Genomic DNA, 22,446 nt, shown 5'->3' with positions numbered 1-22,446 from the left:
TGGTATAAAACTGGTATTGAAGTCAGGTGTCCAAGTGTAAAAAAGTATGCAGAAATTCAAGTCTTCTGAAAAGTGGTTGGCTGGAGGGAGGTTAGGGCTTGAAGCCCATTGTTTCTGACCCTTTAAGTGTGCTGACAGGTTGCTAGTGGGTTGTTATCTAGGCTAGTTTAAAAAATACAACTCAAACAAGAGACTAAAGAAGTTTGTGTGTTTAGGTTACAGAACTGCAAGTGTCATCATTGCGTTGACAGATGGAGAACTCCATGAAGACCTATTTTTCTACTCTGAGAGGGAGGTAAGTGTCTTACACTTTTTTAACCAGGGAGAAAGTGAAATGTCTGGGCTTGCTGCTTTGAAGGCAAAAGATAGGGAAAACATATTTCCCTAGTGACAGAACTTCACTTTGGTGTTCTTAAGACATGATTCTTAAGGATAAACAGTAACGGTAGCAATGCTTCTGACTCATCAAAACTAAGGCTGTTCATGGGAAAGGAGAGGGTTTTAAACTTCCAGTTAAAAAAATAGAAAAATGTGGAGGAAGGAATAGTTTACAGCTGAAAGGTTTCAGTATTTGCTGAATTGTTCTGGGAAATACCTGGATCTCACTTTGACTTTTCTTCTTTCACAAAAAGTGGGTGACTGTTGTTCCTATAATCTTCTGTCACATCAGAAAGCCTTTCAGAGGATCAAATCCAAAGTTTCCACAAATATTTCCAAGATTCAAGCATGTGTTTTCAGCACCCTTGTTAAATTAGCATATTATGCAAAATATTAGCTAAACACTAGGTTGAGCACTTGCAAGCTTTGCTGTATAGTGTTCTTGCTGACGTCCTTTTGATAGTCATCTCTGAAGAGCTGAACCAGTTTTCACTTGTCAGTCAAACAAATTTAAGATGACCTAAGCTTGGAAGATGGTATTGTTACATGAATTTGCTGTTGACAGATTTCTTTTTTCCTCTCAATCTGTCCAAAGTGCAGCTTTAAATCCAATGACAACAGAAAGAATGGTTTTGCAGAATAAAACCAATATTGCTACAGCACAAACAAATGTCATGAATCAAGAGTTCCGGTCCTCACTGTTCATCTTTTCTTCTGAAATAAAAAATCCACAAGAAAAACAAGTTTGTTTTTAGAGGTGAAAGAACAAGTTGAGAGGTCAGGAGTGTTATATTTGTGTTGGTTTGGGGAGAAACAGCTAGTGAGCTAGTAGAACGGAGGTCCTGAACTCAGCTTTTATGCTGTGAGTTGCTTCGGTTGTTTGGGTTTAAGTTTCTCGGTATAGAACTGGAATGATGCTTTTCTTGTAAAGCACTTTGCTATTGAACAATTTGAACTGCTACAGTCTTCTGATATAATCTGACTTGCTACCATCTTTTCTGGGCATAGGTTTTTGGTCAAGTCTTCCTGTTGTAATGAAATATGATTAAATGACTTCATTCTTACAGAGGCAACAGAATTTAATACAGTTGCTTTTTGAATAGTCAATGCAACTACATCTGCATGTCAATGAAATAGCCTGGAAAAATCAAACCTGTGTATGTTCTCCTTTTATTAGTTGAGATGCTGTGTAAATAGTCGGAGCAGTACAGTTCTGTAGGAGATGGAATAAAATGTCTCTTCACCTATAGGTATCATGAGTCCAGGCACACGTCTGAAACAGAAAACAGAAAAATGTTTTAGGTTACTGTTATACTGGGATATGTCCTAAATGATGAAAATAAAATGGATTTAGTCTGTCTTACATCTGTTGGACAGACAAATGTTAGGAAGATGGAGTAGCTGGGAAGGTGAGCTAATTAGGTTTAAAAAACCCACTAAATAACGGGATTTGCTTTACTAAACAAATAGGTACCCTAGTAGCAGATAAAACCTGTTTTTGCAGAATCAGTGAGGAAAGCTTTTAAAGCTTTTTTGCGGTAAGTCCCCCCATTGCTCGTTTTAGAGAGAAAGACTAAATTTATGATTAAGACTTTTCAGAAACCTGCATCCCATCACATTTTGCATTCACGTCACTCTACCTTTCCTTGTTCCAGGCTAATCGGTCACGTGACCTGGGAGCAACAGTATATTGTGTTGGTGTGAAAGACTTCAATGAGACCCAGGTAAATGAGGCACTCGAGTTTACTGAGGTACTTGGCAAAGGCACACATTGAACACAAGCACGTGCTCCTGAATCACTTTCTCAAGACTTCTCAAGTGGTCTTCCTCTCCTTGTGTTGACTGTCTAAAGTGACTGCCTGAGGTGTCTTGGTCTGGCTATTGGGTTTCAGCCCCTTTCTGTCTAAATATCCATATGTGGAGAACTGTTCCTCTGTCTGCATGCCACAGTGACTCTTGCTAATGGTGGACAAAAGCAGAGAAAAAGACACAGGAAGAGTAGCAAATCAGTCTGGCTTAAGCTGTAGGCAGAAGGAGGTTGTGGGAATTTTTTTTTTTTTTGCCATAAAATTCAAGTCTTGCCATATAATGTTTCAGTTTGCGTACAACTTTTCTTTCACGGGAAAACTATGCCATAACAAGCAACAGCTTTATTAGTGACAGTAATATTTTACAGTGTTTTCCCATTTGATAGTCTGACTTCTAAATTTATCACATGAATGTTAATATGTCCATGAATTAGATTTCACACCAAGTGTGACAGTTGACATTATATTTTTCTAACATGAGTGAAACACTTATACGGCCCCTAAGTGGAGTGCTGAAATAGTTGTTGAGTAGAACTTTTTCAGGTTTTCAGCTTTCTAACAAAGCTTCAAACACTGATTCAAAAAGGAGTCAAAACAAACTTGGTTTAGAGTAATCTCCTTGGAATCAAAACCAGAGACTAGTGCAATCCAGGGTAAGTTATAGAGAAAGCAAAGAGGGAACAAAAATGGCAAAGAGACTAGATCTGGAGTAGCAAACCTCAAAGACAGCTGCTACTTGAAGCCATTTAGATGCTGAAGAAATTAACTGGAATTGGATGACTGTGTCCAAATGCCAGAATGCACTGGGAGGAGGACTATGGGGAATGGGTTGAGGAAACTGTAAACATCCTGGTTTACAGAAGCTGCTGTACCTTGGCCAACAAGCAGTAAGTTGCTTTACTACCCTTCTTGGAGCAGGCAGGGGAAAGTTGCCTGGAGTATTTCTCTGGACACAAACCAGGAGGTTGGCAGTTTGGTGTTTTGCTTGAGAAGTGGGAGTTCTGAGTGACATGAGCTGGAAAGGTGGAGCCACTGGGGTTTAGGGAGGAATGTGTGGCTAGTCTGCTGCCTCCAATTTGCAGTGCTACAGGAAACGCCAAAGAGGCCTGCTGGGTTGATGTTACCTCTGCCATGGGAGAGAATTGCTATAACAAATGTTGGTCTTGCAGCAGTAAAACTTGATTCTGCTCCAGCAGATGCATGGAGAGCTCATTACTTCTGAATTGGGCCTATATTTTTGCCTTAACCCTTAGCATGCCATAGACAAGTGAACTTGCATGTAACTCTTTGCAGATGATTTCCTGGTTCCCCTTCTCTTACTACCACCTCATGAATGGCCCTTTTCCTTGTCATGTAGACTTCCAAATGCTCTTCTGCTACCTTTTTCCTTCCAGGCAGAAAATATCTCGTGTTAGCTCCCTGTTTCTTCTTCTTGGCTCTCTAATGCCTAAGACTATGAAAAATAGTCAAACCTCTGTCCTGACAGGAAAGGTGAATCAGGCCTATATCTCCAGATGGGGTATGACTTGCATTAATCTTCTCTATATTGTGAAAATATGGAATCATTTTCCTTAGTTCCCTGGTTTAAATGATGTATGTGCTGAAATGTTTTGCTGCATTAGTGGTCTGTCATGATGCTGTAGCCTATTTTGGTTGGGGAGTTACAGTGCTGGGTGATTTACAGTCATGTGGGAGACAGTTTTTGCAATAAAGATCATTAGGCTCTGGGCATCGGTGAAAGTCGTGTTCCGTCCTGTCTTCAGAGTTAAGGGAAGCCTTTTCTGATTCCTGATATAGAGCTTTCTAAAATCAGTCAGGGTAAAGAGATAAATTTTTCAGTACTTGACAAACGATAATGCACTAGCAATCCATATGGAGTACCTGGAGTATTTGTTGTTTGGTTTTTGGGGTTTTTTTACTTGCAAGTGGATGAATCTGGAGAACTCTTAATTTGCTGCCTTCTGGCTAATTTATCTCATTCTTCACATTTCTGTTTTATTTACTTTTACCACTCTGTCAGCTGGCTAGAATTGCCGACAGCAAAGATCATGTCTTTCCAGTGAATGACGGTTTTGAAGCCCTTCAGGGTATCATAGACTCTGTAAGTATTTTTAATCATGTGTTTGTATGTGTGCATGTTAGTCTGTGTTAACTTGTACAGTTGAAGGTTAGTTTTCCTGTGCTCCTAAATCACTTAAACATTTGGTCCAAAGAAACTGACCTTTGTACTGATATTGCTAGTTCAAGGTGGAGTTTATCAATAGGTCGCAATACAGGAAACTTTGAGCCCAAATATTATCTTTGTATATCTTTATATATTCCCTCCTTGATGGAAAGTAACTGACTGAATGGACTAGGGACATGATGGCATTTTATTAAATGGCTGTGACAGACAGGGACAGCAGAGATGTGTTGTGCACATTCTATATTAAGGATGAGGGCACTCTTTGATCCCTGTCTTTCTGTTTGATTATCTTCCTTTCTGTCCTGATGGATGTGCTGCACTGCTCACCTGTTTAGACTAGGGGAAAGGATCCTACTATGTATGCCAAAATCACAAAAAAATCTGCTTTCTTGCATTCGGCCTCCTGACAAATGGCCTACTGTTTTCCTCTGCAGATCTAGGTTTCCTGATTTAGATTGATCAATTCCTGGCATTTTCTCTAGGGGTTGGGTGCAACATGTAAAAGCTGGCCTGTTCCTGGGGGGCTGGGATAAGAGCTAGTAGTTCAGCTGACAGAGGGAACGACACGGATTGATGCCTGTCCTATGCCTTTCATACAAGTCATGTAAATGGCTCCATGATCTTTACTGGCAAATAAGGGTGCCTCATGAGGCATCTCTATTTCTAGCTCTAAAACTTGGAGCAGCCTAATACGCTGTCACCTAGGATCAACACTTCCCTTGACTGAGCAGGAAAGGCAATATATGAGAGGATGTGTGTCCCGTTTTCATTTCAATTGTAAAATGTGCAAGTATTTGCTAAGAAACAGTATGTTTTCAGGTAGTTTTAAGTATTCTTCTGTTCTTTCTGCTTAGTTATATCTCGTAACTGTTCTAATTAGATTGCTTCCCATGGCTACAAAGAAGGATGGGAAATCCTTTTAAAAGCACATGTTTTGTTCATTTTGAATAGGCTTTTTAGTTGATAAAACACAGGAGAAATATACAACTTGAAGCTGGGGAGGGTAGGATCACCAAGGCGGGGGGTCTCAGATTTCTCTGTTTAACAGTGGTTGCACACCATTCCAACCATGTGGTATGGAGCAAAACTGTTCCCTCAGCACAGGTTCTATTTTCCCTGGTGCTCTCACATGTAGATGGAGTACAATTCCTTGCTTATTGGTTTTCCTGGCACTGCCCAAGCGTGGGGCTACGGCCTCAATTCTCTTGGACAATCAGGTGTTGCATGTCATTTAAGAAAGCAACAAAACAAACCCCCCTAGTTTGCTTCCCAGCCCTGCATTCCCTTTGCAGCTGTTTTTAATGAATTCCAGCAGCAGTTCTGACTCCCTTTCCAGTTACGCTGAACACAGTGGGACGACTTCACCCTCCAGGAACCTAGTCAAGAACTGCTTCAGCTGACTGGTGGAAGGTTGACCAGCCCTAGAAGGAGGGTCACAAGCAAGTATAATTGTACAGCAATGAATCTGTGATCTGATCACCTGCGTTTGAGTGGGGTGATTGCAATAGGCTGGGTAGAAAGGAGGTGTGTAAAAGGAATGGCAAGAAGGACATCAATCACTCCATAGAATAACAAAGAATCTGTAGGTTTGTGTTCTAGCCAGAAAATAAGCTCCCTCATTCCTTCTTTTCTTAGCCTTGCAAAGCATCTCTGTGTTCCTCGAGCAAACAGAGCAGTTGTGTTCACAGGAAAGCATTTTAATGTTGAAAGGTCCATGAGATTTGGAAGCTTCTTTCAATTCCTATGTAGGAATAAGTACAGCAAGGATGCTCAGCCATGTGTCGAGGCGATTGGTTAGGCTACTAGCTGATGGTTGGTATGTGATGTAACAGGGGAAGAAAGGATAAAATGATGAGCCTAGGGGAGATTAGTGCTTGAAATCACTCTAGAGATGTGAAGACATGGGTTTATTCTGGTCTGCAGTGATTTGGTGTGAACTGCCCTGTATTCCTGTTGAGGTGGCCTGAGCCTTCCCTCCTCCCCTTGTCCTGAGGAGTAGCTCTCTTTCGGCCCTCTGTGTGTACAGAGGCAGTAGAATTAGAAGTCCCTCTGGAATGAGGAAGAGGGTGGGAGCTGGGAGTGGCTGAGCTTGAATCTGGCCTCTAGGTCTGCTGAGCAAAGACTGTCAGGGTGATTGGTCTGCAGATGTTTCAGTACACCTGCCTTTCCTTTTGTGTGGGAGCCAGCAAGTTTTGACTTAGCAGCTGCAGGGAGATCTGCTCAGTGCTTTCTGAGGAGGACTCTCTTCCCCTGAACACCACCAAGCTATTCAGGCTATGCCCTGGAGGCTGTGCTGAAATGAGCTGAAAATATAGTCCCATGCTGAAGTCATGCTTAAAACCACGATTCTTAAAGTGGGAGCTAAGGGTATACTGTGTACTGTAGGTTTTGGTCCTTTTGCTCCTGAGAGTTCCAATGTGACTTTTTTTAAAGCAAATCAATTCCTTCGCCTCCCTCATCATGAAAAAGCCACTGCTAAAACTTCAGCTTCCTCCATGCTTAGTGGGGATTTTGAGTTTGTTATGAGGGAAGAATCTGGTAGAGAAACAGACATCTGATTGCTCTAAGCTGGAAAACAAATGGAGGGAACTGAATTAATTTATTAAACATGTCTTTGCTGTGAAAAAATTTCTGCAGATCATAACCTGTCAATTTAAAGCAAATGGAACAAGTCTTAGAAGGAAAACTTGAAACTCAACTTCATCTGCTGCTCGAGATGTCTTTGGTAGGAGTGCTGGAGGCAATGAAACATGAAGCAACATGAAAATCAGGATGGGAGCCTGTCATTTCTTTGCTTTGAGTCTTTAAGAGAAACTGTCTGAAAGAGCCGTCGCTTGTAACAAGAATACTCCTTGATCCTTGCTGTGTGTTAAGCAGTGGCACGGTAGCTTGGAGCTTATCTCAAATGGAGATGTAATCATGGGTCCCTTAGAAAGGATTCTCGAGTGAGCTGCAGGAAGCCTCATGAAGCAGTTGTGATGTATAAGAAATGAAGTAGTATGAATTAGTTTGTCTCCTATCTGTATAAATTGTGCAAATGATTCATCCTTTTAAAAAGTTTAATTTCCTGCATACTCCTTTTGGGCCACCTTGCAATGGTGTCCATCTACGCTCAATATTTTTCAGGTCTTGCCTCAGCTTTTAGAACTGATGTGACAGTTTAATGTACTCCTTCACCCCAAGAAATTCTAGCTTGGAAATACACTGTCACTGAACATTTCTGTTACACAAATGTTTTCTGGGACGAACTGCAGTGCTGGATACGTGTAGCATGGTTACTTTTGTAAGAACATGAAGCGAGCATCTAATAGACAAAGAATGAGAAATGTGGTGACGCTTTTACGTACTCGTTCTGAGCTAGCTGTTCAAACTTTGCTTGCAAATAGGTAAACTGTATATTCCCTGTTGCAGGGAGAGGGGCTGAGACCCCGTGAATGGGAGAGAGACATGAGAGAAAGTTACTTCTTTTCCAAGACACGTCCTGTACGTGCAAAATCTGTAATGTACACAAAACGTCTAAGTCAGCTGTCTGTCTTAGTGTAAACCTCTAGTCTGAGCTGTACGCGTACACCGCCCAGGGTCAGCAAGCCGGGCTCTGTCAGCTTCTGCGGCCAGTAAGGACGGGTGGGATCTCCAGTGGGCAATTCAGAGCTGGAGCTTCACACAGATATTCTGAATCTGTCTTCTGTCAGAGCCACACTTTCTGTGTAGGCCAAAGAAAGTCAACAACTCCAGTCTCTATAGTCTTGTGTAGCTACCTTACTCATCTAATGTAGAGGATGTGAACCCCCAGCCTCAATTGTATAAAAAGTAATGAGAAAAACAAAGTGTTTCTCATTACTTTTAGTGATATATGATCAGGCTTTCTCCTTTCTTCTCCCAAATGCATCTTTAAAAATGACTTAAATGTATTTATTTTACTTAGCTCATGCAGATATTATTGGACAGGAAGCACTTCATAAATAAATTACTGTTTTGTAATTGGCAACAGACTTAGTTATTTAGTAATTCAGCAGAGTCTGATAATGAGTATCTAGCCTCAGACTGTAGGTCATTCACACTAACACAGATTAGGCAGTAACCTTCTATTAAACTTCAGCATCCTGTTTGCTAATTAGCATTCCCAAATTTGTTGGAAAAAAAAATTATAACAAATATGCAGCTGCTGTGGTGAAGTAATCTGTCTGCATGCTTGTGGACCAGAATGCCAAATGGAAGCTTCCAGCAGCTGCAGATTTTTTTCTCCGCTTCTTCCCTTTGTTTCTGAAAGGGCCCGGGTGACCCGCAGGGCCTCTCCTGGCTCTTGGCCTTGAATGTGCTGCCTGGCAGAAAGCTAAATTAGTCACAGGTAGTGCTAAATTCAAGTTCTGTCCTGACAGAGATAACTGTGACAAATGAAGCCATGGGTTGCATTTTTTATTTGGCATGTCAACAAATATTAACAAGACATCCTCGCAGGAGCTTGCGTGAAGCTGGAGCGTAATTGGAGCCCTGTAGAGTACAACAGAAGACTGATTTGGGAATCTGAGCTTGGTCATTAAGCGTGTGCTGCTAAAGACAATGGGATGCTTCCTCACCAAGGGTGAGCACTTGCTTCAAATGCTTTTCTGCGTGGATGCCAAGGCAAGCTGCCTCGAAGCCTGCAGCTAGTTACCAAGTGAACCAGCACTGTTGTAGTCCTCCTTATGAAAATGAGGATGTGGGGTCAGCTCTCCATGTATGCTGGTGGAGCGGTTTATAGGCGCTCAGCTGGGAGATTGCATCACCACTCCTGCATGTTATTTTGCTTTCCTGGGGAGCCAGACAGCAGTGAATGAAGTGCACCTACAGCCCACACAAGGCTGTGCGGTCCTCAGGAAATAAGAGAACAGATTTGATGAAATCTTCTACAATGAACATGTTGAAATCCATTTTGAATATATTTTTATAACGAAGAATAGACATAAATGAATTCTTTTGCAATAGTTACTGCTGCCTGATTTTCACTTTAAGTTGGGGGTGGGTGCTTGAAGCATTGGAAACTTCTTATTCTAAAGCAAAATAAATGTTGCGGTTGGCACTGTAAAAAGCCATTAAGGCCAGCTTTTTATAGTCACATAAATGGATTGGATTGGACTGGAAGGGAGGGAAGGGAGCTCTGCATCATCTAATTGAGACACCTGCTATTCCACCCTCCATCTGAGCTGGCTTACAGCGTGAATGTTTGCAAATGACTGAATAGAAGTCATGAATTTCAAACTTAATCATGTGAGATTTTACTTGTTTGTTTTTTTTTTAATGAAAGTATTGTATTTTTCATGTATTTGTTCTCAGACTCGTTTGCCTACTTCTCTTTCACTTTATCGCTGAAAGGCAATAATAAGAAGAAATATATATTAAGATGTTTGGGGATGCTGAGGGAGCGGGGAACAGAATCTAAGGGGGTATTTGGAAAAATGTGGAAAGATTCCATTTTTCAGTGGAGAGGAAAAATACTTGGCAAAAAAAAATATCAACTCTTACTTGTGCTCATTAGCTCCAGCAGTCAATTTAAGAGGAAAAATACTGTTTTTTTCAGAGAAGCAGAACCTGCAATGAGTAAGGGGGCAGGTACTAGAGGACTGACAGGAGATGGATGGATAGCTACAGATGGATACATTGGAAGAGTGTTTCTTACAGTCCTCTCTATTTTTTGTGTGTCTTCTTTCTTCTGCCTTTCAAATTCTTCTAGTGCTTTTCAGTTCTGTTCTCAGCTGTTGACTTTCTCTTTTTTCTTTTTTTTTTTTTTTCTTTCACTTTACAGTTCCTGTATGACCTTATTCCTGCGAATCTTTCTCCTCACTTGTCAGGCTGCCAGCAGCTCAGACAGTCCTGGTTCCTTCACTCCCTTGGTGCTCTTTCAGGCTCTACCAGCCCTGCTTCTAAGTAACTTGAACTTTTGTTTTAAAGTTTTTAAGAAAGAAATTGTGGCTCTGTCTGTACCTTTTGTGATTAGGTATTTGAGGCAGAGGACCCTGATTGTGGAGAAAAAACAGATTATCTTTTTCTTACAGAATTTATTGTATTGGTTGCTGTTCTTTCCTTACAGATGTTTCAATTTAAAGTTGGGAAAATAATTTTCATGTTGGATTTGAGTCATGATGCTTGGCTGACATTTACTTGCCTCTTGGAGCTGACCTAAATTTTGATCAGTATTAGCTCGTCTAGGGGCTGCTCAGCCCAGTGCTGAACACCCACAGCTCTCGGTTGCTGCCGCTGTTCTCACAGGGGCTTACGGATACTGTCACAAGTTTGCTGAGTGTGTGCAGTGAAGAATTAGAGTTGGTCTTCAGGGCAGTTGAAAGGCTGCTGCATGCAAACAACAGCTTGAGCAATTTTAACACCATATGGGAATAAACAATGTCCAGCTCTAGCATGGTCCTCGTGCCTTGCAAGGAGGCTGCCGAGCCTGATGCTGAAGCATTTGTGTAAGTTGCTGTCTACACATAAAGCGGTTAAAGGCAGTGTCAACCCTTATGAAGACATTCTGCTTAATTTAAGTTGGGTTTAAGTAAAGAACAATTATCTATACATCTTGATTTGAAATCACAGTGCAACTTAGAGGATGCACTCAGGTGTGCTCTCACAGATCAGATGAAAAAGTAAGGAGTTTGAACCCCTATGCTAAGACTTGAGAAGTGATTATATAGATTTTCCTAGGATGTTTTAATGTGGAGGTAAACAGCTTAGCTTAAACTTGTGCTGTTTTGTTTTGAGTTTTAGGCTCCAGAATAATTTTGGAGAAGGAGGTGAGGCTGCAAAGGGAGGGCCATGGCATTGCCTCACTAACCCTTCAGAGTGCGCCTTAGTGGTTACAGATCCTACTCTACATCGTAACTTGTACCATGGACAAAGCAAGCTTGTACTGACATAGCAGAGAGGTGGCTTCCATCGCCTCCCTCTGCAGAAATAGCTTGCTGTGGAAGAGCAGTGACACCTGGTTAAGATGGCGTAATTGTGACGTGAATGCAAAGTGCAATGTTAAGTTAAGCGTTTACGTGAGAATAAATGCATTCTCTCTTATACTTTCAGATTTGTGTTTCTATAGGAACAAGTCTGAGATACTTCATGACATTTGGTCTGTCTTTTAGATTTTGAAGAAATCCTGTATAGAAATTTTGGCGGCAGAGCCTTCCAGTATATGTGCAGGGGGTAAGTACAAATGTAGGCTCTAGTTGTTCGTGTTGCCTAAAATACATCTTTCTGTCCATCTCTAATTGCTGGAGAGTGCAAAGGGAACCAATTAACAGAAGCTAAATCCTTCGCTTTTTTTGGTGAATTTCTTTTTCATCTCACAGTAGCTTGCACGTTTCCCACTTCTGCCAAATGATGTCAAATGGGATTTTCTTACAGAAAAAGCTTGAGTTTGACAGTTCTGCTTAACTGTTGCACTCAAACCAGTCTGTCTTTCTTGGACTGTGCCAAACTTGAAGTAGATATGCTGCAAGAATACAAACCAAATCAGGAAATAAGACTTTGTGACTAGATTTAGAGTTTTGCAAATTCATCACCTCTGAAGACTGCTGAAGGAAGTACTTCTTAAGAAACGAGCAAGGAAGTCAAAAGAGCACACTTTGATCTAAAGGCTTCTAAGAGCCTTTGAACATTTCTTAGGCATTTAGTATTGACACAGTGACTGGGACTAGAATTTAAACCTCATTCAGCTGACTTGTGTAAACCGTAGTGCGTCCCCTCTTTGTGTGCTTGTTCTAATATGATTGTGTCACCTACACTGTGGCTTTAAAGTCCTGGCAAGCATTTCTGCATTCAGCAGAACTCAGTTTTTTTTGAAGAAAACTTAAAAAAGTCTTTTTTAAAGAAAACCATTTTAGCCTCTTCCATCTGCTTCCTGTGAATTCTTCACATTTTATGAAGTGTATCCTAACTGTTAGTTGAATGTGTAACAACTCATAAAGTAGAGAGGATGGGAGAAAAGCTGAGGTTTGTAGAGAAGGATGAGTCCGTGACAAGTCCTGCATCTTCCTTTTTCTTAAATTGGTAGTCCAAATAGGAAAACTAATTATCATTACTTCTTTGTTTTCACTTCTAAAGCAGCTGCTTTAATCATCCTTCCTGCATCTCCTGTTCCTGGAGCAACTGCCTGTATGCCTAAACATATATAGGCAGTCACCCTTTCCGAGCAGCAGGAAGACACCAGGCCAAATGCCCAATAAGAACCAGGCCTCAGTTTTGCATTCCATGCGTGCCACTACAGTAGTTCTGTTTTCTGAAGCCAGGATGGTATCATTGACATGAATTATAGTACTAAGTGATCTGGTTTTCATTTTTGCTGGCCAATTAAACAGTTCCTCTCTTTAAAAAGGCTCCAAAACAGGGCTCTTTCTACCTTAGCATGGTGGATGGTTGTTGTCATGGGTCTCTGATATAGTGCAGTGATGTTCCGTAAATGTTTGGGAAAGGAAATGAAATTTTATGAAGATCCAGAGCCACTTTACAAACTTAAAGATTTTTAAAAAATATATTTACATAGTTATACAAGTGATAAACAATGATACTTATGTAATGTTGTAAGCCAGAAGATGACTTATAACCATCATTTATAACTATCTTTAACACTTTCTAATATGCTTGGCAGCTGCTTATTCATCTTATCACTCCCATTCATTGTGTCTTAATGAGAATGTGGGAGTAACGTACAGCTGTATCCAGCAGAGCCAGCTGAAAGAAATGCAGAGGGGTTTTATATAAACTGTTCATATTGGAATTTGGCCAGTACTTCACAGGAGGAGGAGAAACTTTAAACTTGAAAAATGCCAACAGTTACTTAGAAGCTCAATTCAAGGCCCCATCTCTGAGTCTGGGCAGATAGTCCATTGCTCTCAAACTGCAGCTAACTTAATCGCTTTGGACTTTGAGACTAATGCAAGTGCCATTGAATATGAAAGCTATGTACATTTGTGTCTTTTTTAAACAATTTTTTGCAGGTATAGCTCTGATGCCTCATGTTTTCTTGTTCCTGTGCACATCCTTGAAGAGTGATGGTGCCATTTTTTTTTTTTGTGGTTTTGGTTTGGGTTTTTTGGTTTTTTTGTTTGGAAGGAGAGAACATGAGGGCTCCGTGTTCCCTGAGGCCACTCTTGCACTGCAGAGTGCTCCCAGACACTTGAGTCATGAATTTCAGCAGCAACACATAATTCTGAAATGTCAGTTTTTTGATGATTTGGTTTTGCATCAGTACAGACATGCAGGGTGCATACTGTATCTGGTCATTTCAGTCTCAGGCAGAGACAGGATCCCCGTGGTTAATCTGACATCATTGATATACTGTTCTTTGACTGTACTTGAACTCTCATTCCCCAGCAGTTGAGACTTCTGTGATTTCTCTTAAGTATTCATCAGCCCCCACGCTCCAGAACAGAGCTCTTCTCCCCTGTTCTTCCCAAATGCTCTTGGACAACACATAACGGGCCTGCAAGGCAGCTTCCCTGGCTAGATGTGGTGGGATGATTTGCAACTTGGCTGTAAACAAGTGGGACCTGGAAGAGAGCCCAGATTCCAGAGCAAATCTGCTTTTTTTTTTTGACAAGTACAGTGTATGAGTCCTTAAGGGAGATGAAAGATGGGGACTGTAAAATGCAAAGGGAAAGATTTGAATCTGCAAAAACTAGGTTCCTTGTTTCTCCTGGGAATTTTAAAACCAGGGTGGTGTTTCTGAAGCACTGTAATTAGTCCTGTGTTGTCTTGGACGGTGAAATATTTTGTGTCCAAACCACATTCACCAGTGAAACATCAGTGGGGATTATCTGAGTGCCTCTCCTAGATAGTAACAGGAATTGTGGGGGCTGTTTCCTTCACATGGGGAACTGCAGAGTTTGAGTCCCTATGTCTGCTGCCAGAACTTTTCTGGGACTATGGCCCTGTTTCAAAATCTGAAAGTCTGGAAATGGTGCTTGCCTTGCAAGGCAGTCTTAATGCTGGTGGCTGCAGGAAGTTCATAAACCTTTCCCAGTACTAGGCTCAAGTAGCTGGAGCAGCAAGGGATGGTAGACAGTGGTCCAAAAGACTTGGGAGGATATGATCTCATTGCTCAGCCCTGCTTGCTCAAAAAAAATGACTGCTCACTTCAGCGCTCAGGTGTAAGTGACTGTTCTTGAAGCTTTCTGCTTGCACTGCAGCTTGTGGTGACCTTGTAGAGTTATCTGGAAAAATAGCAGCAAGGAAGACTTGGGGAAATGCCCACCAACTTTGAGATCATAGCCTTTGTCCAGAGACTGGAAAGCTGGTCGGTTGATGAAATTCCCTGTCACCGTATGCACATAAGTCCAGTCAAAGACTCATGGTCATTGTACAGGCTAGTAGGGCAGGGTGTGACACAACTCGTGGCAACTGATACAATTTTGCAGTTACCTGCACTTGGGAAAGTAGCACTTGAACTTCTCCAAGTTATCTGTCACTGAAAGAATTTTTTTTTTTCCTTTCCGTGGAAAGATAACCTTTGCCTTTCTTCACCCAAAACTTTCTGCCATTTAAAATGTCAACCTGGGGAGGGGAAAGCTCAGTGTGTCTGAAGCTTAATGTTTGCACTGCAGGTCAGTTATAAAATGTTTCTGTTGCGTATTATTTACTATTTCTAAAAACTCAAATTGAAATTGGGTAGAGATCGAATGGAAGTCCAATTATTAACAATTTTTAAACCTAAAAATTGTTAAACTGCAAATCTTAGCTCAAGGATCTCAAGTGAAAACTTTTGGCATATGTGCCTTGCCTAAATGACCGTTCTTTGCCTTGCTATGTATCAATGATCTACTGTTTCTTTTGCTACAGAGTCGTTTCAGGTTGTCGTGAGAGGAAATGGATTTCGACATGCCCGTAATGTTGACAGAGTGCTCTGCAGTTTCAGGATCAATGACACGGTTACTCTCAGTAAGCTGTTTTGATATATATTTTTTTTTTCTGATTCTGCACTGGCAGACTTCTGCTTGCAAAAGATTTTGGATCTTCAAATACGTTGACTGTGAAGGTAATAATAATTATGGGATGAGGAACTATTAATTTGCAGAATGGAGAAGAGGTGATTTTTCTAGAGGAAAGCTGCTGCTGGTATTGTATACTGCGACTCTGACAGCAAGTATGTGAGAAGCTTGAGCAGCAAAGAGGACGAAATATAGAAGACAAGGAACTTGCCTGTAAAGAGTATTTATATGTGTCTTGCTGGGTTAAGTATGTAGTGATACGAGTTCTGTTTCTCTCCTTACCTATATTTTGTAGTACTTAGCAGGCCTGGTCATGCATCTTAAATAAACACAATTGTTGGAAGCTGTGTTGGAGCAGTGGTGAAGGTATAGCTGTGCTTCTGCGGGTGTAGCTTGGAAAGATTTTTCCTCTACAGAGTCCACCCAGCAGAAGAACCAAAGTTAGAGAAGCAAATTGGACCCTGAGTGTCTGGCCTTTTTGTGAAGTGTACTGACAGCTGGAAGGCCTAATGATCCTCTTGTTCTCATCTGGCATGCCTGCAAACCCACATAGGAAACCAGATAGCGTAACTCATAGCTAACACCACCAGTGACAGTAGAATTCATCTTTTCTAACATGGAATCAATTTGGAAGCTGCCTGATGGTTTTGGAGGCAGTCCTGACCCTTTTGAGTAAAACCTAAATGCATTAATTAGTTTCTTACATGTGGAAGTCTAATGGCTTGATGTTGGATTTGCTCGTGCTTTGAGCATTTGTGTAATTTGCTCTTTGGAGCAGGGGAAGAGTTTGCTAAGGCTGTTTGCTATGTTGGGAATGCCACTGAGCATTCAGTGCAGGTATAGGACAGTGAGTGTATGTAATTTATCCTAAAGGGCTTTTGTACTGTTATGCTGGCTGCCTCTGTAGTAGGCAGGTTCTGGAATTGCTATCTCTTGTGTCACTAAGCAGAAAGCTTGGCTGGCTGTGGTTCGTATTTGCTTAAGCAGTTATGGTGAGTGCTGAGGACATGAAGATCAGGAGCTGGAGGGCTCAGTGTCCAGGGAGGAGCAAGTGGCATTGGAGGGGGGGAGGAGGGAAGGAGAGGGATCTGGGCTGGGTAAAAAAGCACTGGTGTGGGAGGGATATGGTGAATTAACTGCTTTGGAGGCACCTCCATGCAGCCCAGATCTAAGTGTTGGAGATGTGTGAGCAAGTGAGGGGTGGCTTTCAAACAAAGAACAGCAGAAGCAGCCACGGATTCACTTATTTTCTTTCTAAGCTCCATAAAATTGGAACCAAACCTGACATGTGGCCGGAACTCCTTAAATCTGGATCATGGCTGTATTTAGATATTGAACCATGTTCGGTTTCTCCCCAGAGCTCAGATCCAAAGTTTTGTTTGGATCCTATGTGTTATAAAGTCACCCATAGTTCTCCAGAGCTAGGTAGGAAACCTTCCCTTCTCTCTTCACCTGGAAGGTTCCAATGGAAATGAAATTGCTGTTCAAATATTTACAAGTTTTCTTTTCATCAAAAGTCTGAAGCCATGTGGTACAAACCCATAAGCCTCTGGGTTTGGCTGCTGGAAGCCGACAGTTTGTAGCATCCTTAGTTTGCATGTCTGCTGTCTTTTTTTCAATTAAAACATGAATATCCTGTATTAAACATAACATTTGGGTGAAAACTTCCACTTTGTGGAGGAGCTACTTTCAGTTAAGGAGAAGCATTAGTGGAGAATTTTTCAAGCAGTCATATTTTATGCCAAGAAATGCATGGATGTGTATAATGGAAGTTCTAGGAGTTACAAGACCACGCGTCAGCATGACAGAAGACTGTAAAGCTGCAAGATTTAGGGGTGCCCACGTCACCCTGCTGTAGCTTGGCCTGGCCTTGTTTTAAGCCCTGAACTTCCCTTAGGCCAGATTTCCCTTTGAGAGACCTGAGCTGTTGATGATTTCTAACGGAAGATGGCTTGGGTCAGAGTGTGTACCATTTCAGATCCACCAAGGGCCAGATTTGCAGCCTGTGTAGGGCGGGGATAAGAGCTAGGTTTGGTCCTTCCTTAGTGGAAGGACATCATTACTCTACTTCCCCAAACTCCTTTCCATTTCTTCTATAAATAGCTTTCAAGAGCTGCAGCACAAAGGTCTTTGAGAGTAAGTTCTGAAAGCCTGAAAAACTTGGATCTTGGGCTTAATTTGAACTTTTTTTTAGGAGCTTTAAAATAATCTGTGTCTTTAAGAGAAAAAAACATTGGAAGGTGTATATGAATGGAGTAAACTCTGCCTCCCCGGGTTTACAAATGGGGGAACTGAAGTTACAGTACTGAAAGTAGCTGCTCCAAGTGAGCTGATCGCAGGCAAGTGGGCGGATGTCCTGACACCCAGCCTAGCGCTCTTCCTATACTAGTTTGTGGGGCCTCTTCAGAAGCTAGAGATTTGGTGCAGGTCTTCTTTCTGGATTGCCTGTTCTTCATTTATTTCTGCCTTCATATCCGTCGAACAACTGCCCTTCTTATGGCCCCCTTTACACTGTGAATCCAGGACTCTGAGCCTGAATGGAAGGTGAAACAGCTACTGTTCCTGCCAGCAGCTTTGTGAGTTATGGAAGTGATACTAATGCTATCCTTTTCTCTCTTAGGTAAAGTCTTTTCAGCACTTGACTTGCTTTCCCTCCAGAGAAGACTACTTGCTCCCTTGTCATTAGCTTGAAAGTTACCTCTCTTACCTGAGGCTATGCTAGCTGTGACCTGCCAGTTGCATCCCAGTTGATTCTCAACTCAGCTTCCTAGGAGCTGGCTGGCTCTGGAGCAAGGCATTCATTCCTGGAAACATCCTAAAGTCCTCACAGAGCTAAGAATGTCATCCATCAACTTTCCACTATTCAGTGTCCTGTCTGTGGAGACACAGAAACGTCCAGTGTTGCCAATGGGAGGAACTGTTTGCGAGGGTTACCTCACTCCCAAACACTGTGACCTGGTGTTGGTGGGGTGAGGAGAACAACTCCTTCTCTTCTTGTGCGCTGACTGCTTGTCTAGCTGAGTAATTTATTACGGTGTCTGTCATCATAATTTCATAGTAGCTTTCAGGAAAGATCAGTTTATCTTAGTGCAACCCATGGACTTTAATTTGAAGCTGTCTTCCTGTGTCCACAAAACGACTGTGGAAAATGAGGAGATGAGCCAAATATGTTTCCTGCCCCCCTGACCTGATGCATTCATTGTGTCCTGAATCGATGCATAGGTGAAAAGTGAGCTCATTCTCCTTGGCACTGCACCAAGACTTCTCAGTTCGTTTTGCACTAGTCTGTCTGATGCAGTGACCTGCAAGCAGAGAGGCTGCAAACAGTTTCTGAGCTCAAACCATTTCCTCACTGAGGGAACTCAACAGTTGCTCATCAGTGTTCTCAACCCCCAGTCTCTCCTGGTGGGAACTGGCACAGCTCTGTTAAGTTTAAGTTGCTTTATGTGAGAACGTATCTCAGTGTTTCGCTTTACTGGAGCCTGCAGCTCCAGCCTGCATTCTCAGTGTGCCTTTGGCACTTAAATGCAAACAGCTTACTGTAAGAGTTAAATAAATTAGAATTTTATGGAAACCTTATGGAGATTGGATAGTTCAGTTATTTTTGATTGCTTGAAGCCTCTCAGCCTCTGATTGTATCAGGGAGGGAGAGAGGGATTTTTGAAGATAACGCTAAGCCAACAGTTCCTGAAACCTTAAATTATCCCAGATGAGATGCAGGCCAGCACAGCTAGGACTCACTGAGGTAAAGGGCATGAGCTAATAGGTTTTTATTGGGATTATTGGCAGAGAAAAGTGGCAGGTGAAGAGAGCATCAGCTCATAATGTTCATAGCTTTGGGATAAAAAAAAGGAACATCTGTAGAAACCATGAAGAATATTTGGCTGAGCAGAACTGTAATCAGATGCATGTTCAACAGCAGGATGTTTTCTGCCAGCAGCAGGACCTAGGAGAATTGGTTTCAGACTGCACAGAGTTAAAAGTAATTATGCAGTGCAGTGATTTATGACTGCTTTGTGGTGCTAAAATGTCTTTGTCTGCCCAGATTGTGCAGGATCCAGCAAAGATAGTTCTGGGCATAGAGACGAGCTTTGTCCTAGGCAATTTAAAACTGAATCAACAGATGAAAGATCAGTGAGGAAACAGCATGCCCTGCAGCAGGGGTGGGGCTAGATCTTTTGCATTCTAGTGAATACTCCGGACACTTGGCCGAAACTGATCCTTTGGACAAACTCGCCTGATTTATTTTTTTTTTCTCCAGCACTGAGTACCAGAAGTGAGGGGAAAATGAGGCAAAGACATTGGGAGCAGGACTTTGCCAGGTACCAGTGGAGAGTGAGCTGTATAGGGAACTGTATCCCAAAACTGCCCAAGAAACGCCTTTTAAAAGTGGTCTTCTGTTTTTAAATCCCTAGCAGGTTGCTCTGTTTTCCGTGACTTTCCTTTCTCCTGGCAGCACGGTACTTTTCTGGTGATACCTTCTTTACTTTCTCACAACGTGGTCACTCAGCACAGTAATGTTTTGCTTTGCAGTTCCACACACTAATCCCCAATTTCCCCACTTGATCATGTCACTTTAACTCTCCACTGAACCTTTTCCTTTCATGTTCTTATAGTAGCTTTTCCCTCTTTCCACTATGGTAGAAGAGAACTTCCATTACTGTGTACTAACTCCATCAGGTGTTTTTGAGAGTGTGACCTTTATGAAGGACACAATGTATGCCTCTAATGTGAAAACATACACCAAGGTGAGCTTGGAATCCTGTTTTGAAGGATGACCCAAGTTGTTGCATGACAGAGAATATGAAAACAGAAGAAATGGTCACACTTCCTTCATAGGCTCTCCTAGCCTCCAACAAATTGCAGTGTAAGAACTTTTAAAATGGGATTCCTGTGCATTTACCTCCAGCAGGCTTCTCTGCAACTGTCTAGGCTGAGTGTGAAGGAGCAAGCACAGGGCAGCCAGGAAACTTGGGCTGAACGAGGAGGAGAATCTCTGTGGAATGTGAAGTGCTTTACTAAGCTCACTTTTTTATACTGTCTGCTGCCGGGGAACCAAGATGGTCTCTTGCTGCGACACCAGTAGATCTGTACAAATAAGTACACTGGAGCTTATGGTAACAGCTCTGAGATTGCAGTGGAGCTGTTGCAGTGCTGGAGCAAGACGCTCCTGCCCAGGGCTGCCCCTGTCGTATGTGCTGCTCTCCTGAGCCACCCGTTGTGCGCATGAGCAAATGAAGTGTGGTGCTTTGTCAAGTTCTGTTAGTAGCCTTGCAGCTATGTGTGCTTGTTGAACAGAGCTGCAGGCACAGCAGATGAACCCACCGGAGAAAAAAGCAATTCCTTCCAGATCCTTTCTCTCCATCTAGAGATTGTTATGAATGTGATATCATTGTTCTGTGCTTATCTGTTTCTTTCCCCCTGTCTCCTAACTCTGCTCTGAATGGCTTTGGCATTCAAAGCTCCCTACACAAAGCAGAGCAATTATAGTATGATCTCAATGTGGTTTTCATTACAGCATTAACAAAACATTTCTTATTTATGGGTCTTTCTCATAGGCAGTTTCTCTAGCTCAGAGAGTATTCCAGTGTCTTTCTACATTCCTATCTCCCCACAAAATGGGTTTGAAAGAAAAACTTTTCTTGCAGAGTTGTCACAAGGAGTGGCATAGGAGGAGTCGTCAGCCAGGAGGAACAGAGACTGTGCTGTGGGAGGCAGTGCAGAGAATTATGGAGGTATTTTTTCTCATCTGAGGTGACAAAGGGACGATGGAAGTACTCAGGCTCACGATGGCTCAGGGCTACCCATCAAGAGTGGGCTGAGGTGCCGACAAGAACAGCCGCCTTAGCACAGATGTTCCTGAGGGAGTCTTATGTGAGAGCAGCCAGGCTCCCACCCCCAATTTGGCTGTGTTTGTCTAATAGTCCAGAGTCTTCTCTCTTGCTGAAACAGAAGAGTTCTTTTGTCTCTTTAAAGCATTTCTGAAGATGTGCTTTAGTTGAATGCAAATCATAAGTACAGGGATAACAGAGGGAAATTGTTGGTCTGTGATACATGGGAAGTTTGGCAAACAGCTTTTGAAGCCTTTTCTGGACTAAAATACTGCTGATATTGCGAGTCCAACAAGCAGCAGTTGTGATATTGTGGTGGCAATTTGAAAATGTGCTTTTTAAAATGCTTCTGTAAGGGATCTTTGCAGTTACTTTTCAAAATGCCACTTGGTTCTTGGATGAACCGTTAACCAGAGAAAAGGCCATTAATTTTTGCTTGGTTATATGGCTAAAAGAAAGTACTACTATCTGTCTTGGTCACCTTCTTTGGGGTTTTATGCCTCTCTTATTGAGGTTTGCTCTTCTGTGTTAAAACATCATGCATATATTGAGCCTTTTATTATTATGGTTGGGAAGTACTCCAAGGCTGGCTTGCCAAAAGGTTACACCCTGTTAATGGCAAAAGAAACTATTCACTAATGCTGGGAATAATAGATTTTACAGGCTACAGATAGTTATTAAAAGGTGTAGGAATGCTGGGTAGCAAATTACAGGAATTTGAGCAGTAGCAAGTACCTTGTTGAAAGGGCATCCACAGAAAACAGATGTATTTTGTGAGATGTTTGGCCCTTCTGCATTTCTGCACACTGTTCTGAAAGGCCTTATGCCTTGGGACTGCCTAGTTTTAGTTGCCTATGTGTGCTGTGTCCTGTAGGTTTTTTTTATATAGTGAGAATCTTATTTGACTTGATAGAGTGATTAGAGCTGCACAGGTAAGGAGCAAATTGTGCCCATTACTGTAGGCAGACTTTCTCAAAAGCGAGGCGTTGCAGAATCTCCTGAAGATGCCCAAGCTCTGCTTGTGATTGGTGTCTGAGATGTGATCAAGGCCGGGGCATCCTTGCTGTAACATTGGCAAAGGAGGCAAAGTGATTTCTTCACGGTTATGCAGCCAGCTAGCAGCTGAGCCAGGAACAGAAATCACTTCCTGGGCAGCAAAGTCAGCGACATCGAGCCGAGTGCTCCGCCTCCCGCCTTCCACAGCTCCTCCACTAGTATTGTCAGCTGAGAGGAGGCCAAACCACAAAACTCAGATTTTGGCATGAGATCTAGAGTTTGGGAGCATTTGAGCC

General features: G+C 42.1%; 1 protein-coding gene across 1 annotated transcript in view; it reads left to right on the top strand.

Moving 5' to 3' along the window:
• The window catches only part of ANTXR1 (ANTXR cell adhesion molecule 1), a 116,400-nt gene that overhangs the window by 21,388 nt on the left and 72,566 nt on the right, over positions 1-22,446 (top strand). Inside the window, exons 6-10 of the mRNA XM_080370310.1 lie at positions 216-295; positions 2,034-2,102; positions 4,207-4,287; positions 11,481-11,541; positions 15,175-15,273. Coding sequence (XP_080226436.1) covers positions 216-295; positions 2,034-2,102; positions 4,207-4,287; positions 11,481-11,541; positions 15,175-15,273 — 390 coding nt within the window. The remainder of the gene's footprint in view (positions 1-215; positions 296-2,033; positions 2,103-4,206; positions 4,288-11,480; positions 11,542-15,174; positions 15,274-22,446) is intronic.

The sequence above is a fragment of the Falco punctatus genome (genome assembly GCF_963210335.1).
Source record: "Falco punctatus genome assembly, chromosome: 20".
NCBI lineage: Eukaryota > Metazoa > Chordata > Aves > Falconiformes > Falconidae > Falco > Falco punctatus.
Note: the sequence above shows the minus strand (reverse complement) of the source record. Positions and strands in the feature narration are given on the sequence as shown.